Source organism: Notolabrus celidotus, chromosome 3 (assembly GCF_009762535.1).
Source record: "Notolabrus celidotus isolate fNotCel1 chromosome 3, fNotCel1.pri, whole genome shotgun sequence".
NCBI classification, from domain to species: Eukaryota; Metazoa; Chordata; class Actinopteri; order Labriformes; family Labridae; genus Notolabrus; species Notolabrus celidotus.
This window is the reverse complement of record NC_048274.1, coordinates 18,404,834-18,415,077: the sequence shown is the minus strand read 5'-3', so window position 1 is coordinate 18,415,077 and position 10,244 is coordinate 18,404,834. Positions and strand designations below refer to the sequence as shown.

Sequence of the window (10,244 nt, the reverse complement as noted above, 5' to 3'; positions counted from 1 at the left end):
TCAGAGGATAATGTATGAAATGATTAAGTTTAGTTAGTCAAACTCACATTGTAAGGCTGTCACATGTGATGATCACACAAAAGTGACCAATGCAGACAAAAATAATAACTTTCACTAAATAAAAGGTAAAACTGAAAACTAACTTCAAAAGTCCAAAACACACAATCGAAACAGTTCAACAGACAATCCAGAAAACACAAGGCTAAGGAGGGAGAAGGGGTGAAACTTTTGAGGTGAAATCAAAGAGGAGGGAAACACAACGGCAGGAGGTAAAACTAGACCAGACACACAGGGAGCAAGAACCACAAAATAAAACAGGTAACAGAATTAACACAGACAAGGAATACAAGAACACAAGACATGATACACAAAGCAAAAGGCTACAAATAACACCGGAAGACCAAAAAATATACAAAACAAAATAGAAACAGAGCCTAACAAAAGTTACTAATGACAAAGGAAGCAGTGAAACTTCTGTCTTCTAAGTGAAGCTGCTTAAAATGGAATTAGTAAGCCTGTACAGTGTTTTTAGGTCCACTTAGCTCCAGAAGTTCTGCTCTCTCTGCATACTACTGCATGGTGGAGATAATACTATTGACAAATGATATCCACACTTTGAGGGGTTGCTGCGTCGTGGTCCAATTTAAGAATTCTCAAGTTTACTTTTACAAAAAAGTTGAAGTGTGTTATGTGAAGTGCCTGGATGAATGGTTTTCTTCTGAAGCTGTTTGGTCTTCAGAAACTGTCTGCCTCTGAATGCGTCTGCAGAGTGACTTGAGTTCATAAATTAAATTTCTTGACCTACAGACACAAACATTTTCTTTTAATGGTTAACACAGTATTAGGGAACACCTTGTAACTATTGTACACTCAGTGAGCAGGTAAGCAGTAGGGTTGCCTGGGGAACATATTGGATCCGATGCTGGACACCTTAGATGATTAGGTTTTTTAAAATATCTGCTGCTTATTCATCTTTACAATTTATTGACATTCAGAAATTAATTTGTGGGCAGGATTGAGTGAGGAGGTAGATCATATACCGACCAACTTCCCATCCCTCTATCCAACATGATAATTTGGTGCTCTGCTGTCATCTGGTGGCATGAAACATGCAGTACAACATTTGTAAAAAACAGACTGAATACATTGATGTCATGACGGCCTCAGTGCTATATCCAATCAGCCTTCTTCACAGAGGACACTGTGTCCTGTCACAGAGGAACAGACACAGGTGTTATTAACAACATTAATGTTGGTTCTGTTCGATCTTAGTGTCACAGTGAGCTAGGACAGAGCAGATACAGGACTTACAACACCATGAGCCTGAAGATGAAGCAGATACATTTGATTATTCTTATTTGATTTGATTATTTACACCCTGTTTTTTTTTTTTACCTTTGACAAGAAAAAAATGTTGTCTGTGCAAACAACATTACCAAAGTGATGCAGTTCAATCAGTGAACACAATAACTCTGATCTTGCATTAAGAAATATCTATACTTAGCTGATGACATGTCTTAGATGATATAAATGGATGACTGTAGTTTAATAAGTTCTGTTGAGGTACTTTTTAAGCACTTATAACTGTTCTTTATATGACAATGCGGTGTTATTCCATTTTATAATAGTGTAATAATATTATTCACTCTGCTTGTACTTTTTTTGCGTTCAGTTTGATTGCAGTTGTGAGGTAGATGTACTATATTTGAGTATATCCATCTATGATCATCTGTGTGATGAAGTGTTAAAGGTGATGGGGTGAAAAGTAGCTCCACATTAAGCTACCAAAACATTGAAATTCTGCGCATTGATTAATAAGAAATATCAGTCTAATATTATTATTTACCCCATGAACATTTGTTCCCTTGTATTGTTTGTTAAAAGATGATCATATTGTGTACCTTTTAAGTTTTGTTTTTTAATGAAGCATTTTCACTTTTAATGGAGTATTTCTGGGTATTACATTTTTGTAAATAATACTTTAATTCAGAGAGAATATTTTTTCCATGATTGTGTCTTTGTGTGTATTCTTGTTGGTACAGATAAAAACATTGATTTCCTCTCACTCTTTGTTGACACACCAGTCATTTTTGGAGCTTAACAGAGAGAGACTGTGGAGGGACTCAGAGACAGGAAAGAGACAGTGGAAGATGGCATGTGGTAAAGGCTGTGGGCAGAAGTCAACCCCAGGTTGCTGCTTTGATGGACTGTGCTCTCTGTGCATGGGGCAGCAGGCAAACTACAGTTAAACCCACACCCAAAATGCCTGAGTTCAAAGGTTAATGAGTACCTCTTTCCCTGTAGTTGTAAACAAGGCTACATTTTAGCCCTCTCCCTGACAAGTGACAGACCAGATGCTTCCGGCACTGCACTTACATAAGATTGGCTCCAGCCAACCCGCAGGATGTGCATAATCTTAATGGACTGATGTATGGATTGAATCTTTAAATGCAATACTTTCAATAACCTCCAGATGGAACTATTGAACACGTTATAAGATGTCAGTGCAAATTTAGGCATTTATACTGTCTATAGATTCAATAACAGTGATTCTACAAAAACCATTGAGGACATTAATAAATAGAGTATTCATGTTTTGTTCCACTTCAAAATGTAAGAAAAAAAAATCTTATTTTAAAATGAAATAACGTTATTCAGGTTTTATTGGGTAGGGACAAGAAGGAAGCGAGAAAACCGATACCACCCAGTAAAGCCTCAGCTAAATTGAAAAGCCATCTCTATTTGGGCCTTAACAAAAGAAAGTTAACAACAGAGGAGACATCAGGTCTGTACAACATGGACTCTACTATAAATCCGATTTTAAAAAAATGATCAATCTGTATAATCATATGACATGTATAAACAACACTTTACCCTAAAAAAAAAAGACTTCATATAATTTGTTTTATTGGAACTTAATGCAAATCATCATGACAAGGGGCGCCACCATCAAGTCCTTGCAACGGAGGGCCTGGGGGGGGGTGTCACTCATGAAATACCAGGTCCTGTAAAACGCACTTACAAATTCATTTTAAACAGTAGTCCTACAACCAAAGGAGCAAAACACTGACAAACAACTGTTTTTAATGAAAAATGAAGGCAATTGATGGCAAGTAAAATCATTACCACTGCTATATTTTCAAAGTTTAAAAACTTTTGTGCAAGATAAGAATGAACATCTTATGGGATTTCATGTTCTCTGTATGATTCTGCAATAAAAGTGGACACTCGAGGAAGTGGTCTTTTGAGTTTGCACACTGGCTTTATTTTTCAACACTGGACTTTGCTGCTTCATCTTGGAAACTGAAAAAGTGGTCCAGTCTGATACATACAGGACTCACAGATTCACAGAGATGAGCAGCGTCTTGGAGGCAGTTTTCAAGCTGGTGTGCTCCATATGGATTGCCTGTAGAAAATCTCCTCACTTCATGGCAGAGATAGTTGGCAGGCAGACAGCCGAGGTGAGAGTTACCACAGGAAAATAAAAACAGATGGGCTGAACATGCCATGGCTGCCTCTCACTGTGGTAAAGGGAAAGAAAATCACGTTACGTACGCACAGTTCATTTAAGGTTCATGAACAAAGGAAAGCCCAATAACTCAGACACTAAGGGGAATGAAACATCACAGTCTGTAAGTACTCTGTCTCAGGCTGATATCTATCCTCACTCACATAAAAACAGCAGATGAAGCCCCCCACCCTCACCCACCCACACACATCACACCCCCACTGAGCTATAGGATCTGAACACCTGTTTCATTGTGGAGCTAAAAAAAGACCTGGCTCTTCAGATGTCACTCTGAGAGACTGTTAGTGTTCCTGATACTTTACAGAGATGAACACCATCAGACACAGGGCCAGCTGCCTGTTTTGTTTTCTTGTGGCTTGTTTGTTCTTGTGTGTTAAAAAAAAACACAAAATGAGAGAATGGTGTTATTTTAAACCGATTGTATTCACAGTTTCCAAAGAATTGAGTATCAAAAAAACAAGCCAAAATTATGTAGATTCAATTATTACACGAGATGCATTAATTGAGCTTATTTAGTATGTGTGAGAAAAGTATTGAAACAGAGGCATTGTTGTTAACAGACACTAAGCTGGTTGACAGAGATCATAGTATTTGTTCTGTGTTATTTGATTTAATACGAGAAAATCCACTTTTGTCTCAGTCTGTTGTATTTCATTTCAAACCATTCACAATTGCCTATGTTTTATTCTATTCAAGATTGTCATGTTGTAAGTTATCTGTAGTTGCAGACATTGATGTACACTGATCATTCATTATTTAACAACTCAACTTTATATTTTATTTCAGTGCTTTTCTTTATCTCAAACTGTTGTCATTGTTTTTAATGTTTACTATTTTTTCTGCTCTATTTCATTTTCAACTCTTTTTAATTTTTGAATACAATATACAATATTTCTATATGTGTGCATTAGTCTCAACTTCTAAATCCTTTTTTATTGTAAATAATGTTGATGGTTTTTTTTGTTCTTTTTCTGTCTTGTTTTCAATGGCTGTAAAGCCATTTGAATGCATTTGGTTTGTATGGAAGGTTCAGATGCAAAAAATATTAGCTCTCGGGAATCTAATGCCTTTTTGCATTTTATATTTTTCATTTTGTAAAACATGGTTGGAGGCATCACAAACTAAGGAAATGACTAAACAGGAATCATTCACCTTGCGCTAATTTATTGCTTTTGATTTGGGCTTGTTAGTAGAATAATTGGTTGGTTGTACATGATGGAAAAAATCTTCAATCCTCAACCTTGATTCAATTGGCTAGAGAGGAGGAGAGGAAAAGTGTGAATTTGTTGCATTTAGCATAGTTGATAGCAGCTGTAGGACAAGTTCATCCACATGATGTCCCACATGGAGATCAGTCCCATTCCCAGGAATGAGGGAGATGGAGTCCAGTTTATGTTACTCTTTGAATGTGGCCTGTATCATATTTCTGTATGAAGTGGTCACAGTTCTGAGCTTACCCACATGACAAAAGAACAACAAAAACATCAAAAGCAGCAGTGTTTACAGAAATACAAGGCAGCCATTCAAGTATGTGTGGTTTGATGTGAAGTGGAAGCTGAAAATCAATGACCAGATGATAGTGAGGATGAGCGGGGAGAGAAGGATGAGTCAAATTTGTGATGTTAGGTATTTGGGTTTCTCACTGAGTACAGGTGACTCCTACTTTCCCCCACCCTGCCATAATTGAAGGGACAGGTGCTTGTGTTGTGTTCTTAGTGTCTGAGTGAGAATCAGTTTGAGTATGTGTTGTGATTTATGTGTATCACAAGAAGATACAGGAACTGAAAAGAGCAGTTTGTCAGTTAACAATTGTTTTATTATTTCAGAATATGGACGAATACAGTTAAGGACAGGAATCAGATGTAGACAACAGTTGTTTAATTATCTAAGACAGCTGGGTTAACCTATTTTTCCTATTGAGAACATTTATCTGCTAATAAACAACTTTGAAAACAGATGAATATTAGCAGCTGTAGAGCAGGTTGATCCTCCTGATGTCCCAGTAGGACATGCCCCTCCTCTGGCCGATCTGGACATTGGCGTTGGGGATGGGGGTGATGGAGTCCCTCCCGTATGTGATGGAGAATGCTGTTCTTCCATAGTGCATGATGGAGGAGTAGTCATAGGGAGTGTTCAGGTTGTTGGTGGACTGCTTGTAGAAGTTGTAGGCCATCTGCTGGTTGATGTTCTGCCAGTTGATCCTGACGTAGGAGTCACGGTCGCTCCTGGTCTGTTCGTGCTGGAAGCCCAGAGCGTGGTTCATCTCGTGCTGGACGATGCCGTGGTGGAGGCAGCCTTGTCTGTTGAGAGAGAGCACCTGTCTGCCTCCAGTTCTGCCCAGAGAGGAGTAACATCCGGCTTTGTTCTCTATGCTGATGTAGTCGTACTGGTTGGTACGGGGCACGAAGCGGATGCAGGTTTGTCTGTGATACACCTTCATGGCGTAGTCCATCATCTGCCTCTCCCGCCTGGTGAAGTGGCTGCTCACGGTGAAGGGGATAATCACCTTGCCGTTGGAGGCTTTCTTCCACTGGCACTTCTGGTACCAGCACTTCATGGCGTTTCTGGTTCTGGGAGCAACCAGGTCTCCTTCCAGCAGGATCTCATCGGTGGCGTTGTTGGAGGTCAGGATCCTGGTGCTGATGTCCATGGTGTCTGGGGCTTCATCTTCTTCTTCTATTTCTTCAAAGTCTTCTGTGTCTCCCTCCTCTTGGAGAGGAAGTGCCTGAGAGAGGCCGAGCAGGAGCAGCAGCAGCAGGCTGGCAGAGGGAGTCATCTTCAGGGAGGCCGTAGAGCTTCTGTGGAGAGCTGCTGTGGAGAGACTCCTTGAAGCTTGATGTTTGACTCAGGTCAGTCCACACTCTTTATACTCTCCTCTACAGGTGTGTCTGCAGGAGGATTATGGGTTGGGGTTGTCTTTGTTAGGCCAAAATAAACCTGTGAAGGGAGGACTCCACAGACAAACCTACTCTGTAAACATGGTTTATTATGACTCCTTATCAGACGGGACCTGTTTGTAAAAAAAAACATATTACTGTCCAAAAATAGCCTCTTATTAGAATGATTTTAATGTACTGTTGTAGAAGATGTTGGGTTCATATGAGCCTTGAACCAAAAATGGACAGTCCATCACCATAGTGATCACAATAAATACTGCAGGGACCACAAACCCTCAGTCAAAATCAGATATGATTCCATCAACAGTTGTCGAGGCATCTTGCTGACAGTCAAACATCTCAAGGGCACACTACAGATGAAGTCACAGAATCGCTGAAGTCATGTATCATCAATTCAGACCTAATCTTATATGCTGGGAAACATTCCGATAGATATTTCAGTCACCTTTGAACTCATAGCTACAGCCCTCAATTCATTTTGATCATTACAATAATGGTGCAAGTTTTTAGAAATTTAACCAAACTCATGTTTACATTAACATCAGTGGAGATTAATATTAAGTAACAGCATAAATGTCAGTGATAAGTATGCTGAGTTTATTGTCTTGCAAATAAAATAAGAAATAAATGTATTTTTGATACAATATCGAAACCCTCAGTTTTGGGTCGTAACTTATTTGTCTAATGTAACTCTGTCTAACAGGGTGAATCATTGTTTAAGAGAGGTGCTCAATTGATAACCCCAGTTTTGTCCTGGCTCTCACTGCCCATCTGCCATCATGTTTTACGTTGTTGGGGCTTTGTGGTAGGGAAGGTAGCATCTGCATTGTCACTACCTGAAGCTTACAGGTACAAAGCCTGAGTCCGTTGAACGGGGCAATGCTGTTTGGGTTGTGTTGTAATATGAAGAGCTTCTGCTTGTGGAAATGGTGGGTACTGAGAGCTGGCATAGAGGGGGGTGGCTCTGGGACGCCAGAGCTAACTGGTACGGTGTGATGGGTCTCACTCAACCACACACTTGGTAAAGGGAGGAGCCAACTTGATACCCCTGGTGATGCGTTGGATCTAACTTCCCATCTATCCCCATTTATCGTAATGACCAGGCGTTGGGAGACATTTGGAGCCTAATGGCAGGTTATGTCACTTATCAGTAGAGTATAGATGTTGGGGTGAATGTGTAATGGGATAGGTTTCTTCACTGACTGTTTATACTTTCATTCAAGCATCAGTACCCTGTTTTTATATGAAATTCCAAAATCCTTAACTCTAATAAAGCAGCTTTGTTTCTGTAAAAATGTAACCAGAACGTTCATGTGTTTTCTCAAACTTGTATTCCAATCACTTTTTAAAAAAGAAGAATCAGACTCAACGTCAGACAAACAGCTAATCGTGCTCCTCTCATTCATCCTCAGCTTTCCTTTACACCGCAAAACATGATGGTATAAACTTCTCTGTTAGTGACCATTGGTTGTACACTACTTTTCATAATGCTTTGTGGGAAACTATGAGTCCACTATATTGGGTATAATTCACTATTTAGTGCTCAGTGAGTCACGGCTGATTTTGGACACAGCCTCAGTATGTCTCGTCTCTCGTTGTCAACTGTGTTCGCAGCACCTCTCATTTCCTGAAAGACACTGTGCAGTAAGATCATGAGCATCATGGAATAGTCCATGTGGTGCAGATTGTGGGTGTGTGGGGCTGAGACATTAGTTATTGATTAACTAGGCATTCTGCTGATGCCACATTTTTGCATATAGAGTTTTAGAGAAATATAATCAATTACACTATGGTCATAAACTACTTTCTTAACTATGATTTTTAGGTATCTTGTGGGGCCTTTGCCGACTGGTAAAGTACGCCCCTGATTTTAGTTATGAATGTAGATGAGAGGCACACACTGACATTCATCAAGGTTTATTTACAGTGACTTTTAAAGTTGTTCAGAGCAGAATGAGACTTGACTGATGTATTTGACCTGATAATATGTTGACATGACCCACACCTGTGATTCAATATAACTTTTTGATGACTTTTGCCTTTATTAGACAGCTTGAGAGCGACAGGACAGGAAATGTATTAACAGAGAGTTGGAGGTGACATGCACGAAATACTGTTGGAACTGGGATATGATCGTGAGACCAGCGATATGAGACTGAAGCCTCTGTACATGAGGCACCTGTTTGAGCTGAACCAGCCACACACCAAGGATGACTTGAAGGTAAATGAGAGAGACAAGCTGAGATTAGGGATGGTCTAAAAGGTGCATGCGTCTGTTAGAACCATTTTTAATATGTGTTGTTATGTATGTGTATCATAACAAGATACAGGAACTGAAAAGAGCAGTTGGTAATTTAACAATTGTTTTTTTATTTCAGAATATGACTGAATAAAGTTCAGGACAGGAATCAGATTTAGACAACAGTTGTTTAATTATCTAAGACAGCTGGGTTAACCTATTTTTCCTATTGAGAACATTTATCTGCTAATAAACAACTTTGAAAACAGATGAATATTAGCAGCTGTAGAGCAGGTTGATCCTCCTGATGTCCCAGTAGGACATGCCCCTCCTCTGGCCGATCTGGACATTGGCGTTGGGGATGGGGGTGATGGAGTCCCTCCCGTATGCGATGGAGAATGCTGTTCTTCCATAGTGCATGATGGAGGAGTAGTCATAGGGAGTGTTCAGGTTGTTGGTGGACTGCTTGTAGAAGTTGTAGGCCATCTGCTGGTTGATGTTCTGCCAGTTGATCCTGACGTAGGAGTCACGGTCGCTCCTGGTCTGTTCGTGCTGGAAGCCCAGAGCGTGGTTCATCTCGTGCTGGACGATGCCGTGGTGGAGGCAGCCTTGTCTGTTGAGAGAGAGCACCTGTCTGCCTCCAGTTCTGCCCAGAGAGGAGTAACATCCGGCTTTGTTCTCTATGCTGATGTAGTCGTACTGGTTGGTACGGGGCACGAAGCGGATGCAGGTTTGTCTGTGATACACCTTCATGGCGTAGTCCATCATCTGCCTCTCCCGCCTGGTGAAGTGGCTGCTCACGGTGAAGGGGATAATCACCTTGCCGTTTGAGGCTTTCTTCCACTGGCACTTCTGGTACCAGCACTTCATGGCGTTTCTAGTTCTGGGAGCAACCAGGTCTCCTTCCAGCAGGATCTCATCAGTGGCGTTGTTGGAGGTCAGGATCCTGGTGCTGATGTCCATGGTGTCTGGGGCTTCATCTTCTTCTTCTATTTCTTCGAAATCTTCTGTGTCTCCCTCCTCTTGGAGAGGAAGTGCCTGAGAGAGGCCGAGCAGGAGCAGCAGCAGCAGGCTGGCAGAGGGAGTCATCTTCAGGGAGGCTGTGTAGCTTCTGTGGAGATCTGCTGTGGAGAGACTCCTTGAAGCTTGATGTTTGACTCAGGTCAGTCCACACTCTTTATACTCTCCTCTACAGGTGTGTCTGCAGGAGGATTATGGGTTGGGGTTGTCTTTGTTAGGCCAAAATAAACCTGTGAAGGGAGGACTCCACAGACAAACCTACTCTGTAAACATGGTTTATTATGACTCCTTATCAGACGGGACCTGTTTGTAAAAAGACACATTACTGTCCTAAAATAGCCTCTTATTAGAATGATTTTAATGTACTGTTGTAGAAGATATTGGGTACGTCTGACGGCCAGTCCATCCCCACAGTGATCACAATAAATACTGCAGGGACCACAAATCCCCGTACAAAATCAGATATGATTCCATCAACAGTTGTCGAGGCATCTTGCTGACAGTCAAACCTCTCGATTGCACACTACAGAAGAAGTCACAGAATCGCTGAAGTCATGGA

General features: G+C 40.8%; 2 protein-coding genes across 2 annotated transcripts; both read right to left on the bottom strand.

Annotated features, from left to right (window-relative positions):
- Window positions 1-5,385: 5,385 nt before the first annotated feature.
- Window positions 5,386-6,475, bottom strand: LOC117810291 (high choriolytic enzyme 2-like). The gene has a single exon (XM_034680050.1). It carries the CDS (start codon window positions 6,303-6,305, stop codon window positions 5,493-5,495), a length of 813 nt encoding a protein of 270 aa, XP_034535941.1. The 5' UTR covers window positions 6,306-6,475; the 3' UTR covers window positions 5,386-5,492.
- Window positions 6,476-8,856: 2,381 nt separating this feature from the next.
- On the bottom strand, window positions 8,857-9,978 carry LOC117810289 (high choriolytic enzyme 2-like). Its single transcript, XM_034680048.1, has one exon. The coding sequence runs from the start codon at window positions 9,752-9,754 to the stop codon at window positions 8,942-8,944; it is 813 nt and encodes a 270-aa protein (XP_034535939.1). The 5' UTR covers window positions 9,755-9,978; the 3' UTR covers window positions 8,857-8,941.
- Between the last annotated feature and the right edge of the window lie 266 nt (window positions 9,979-10,244).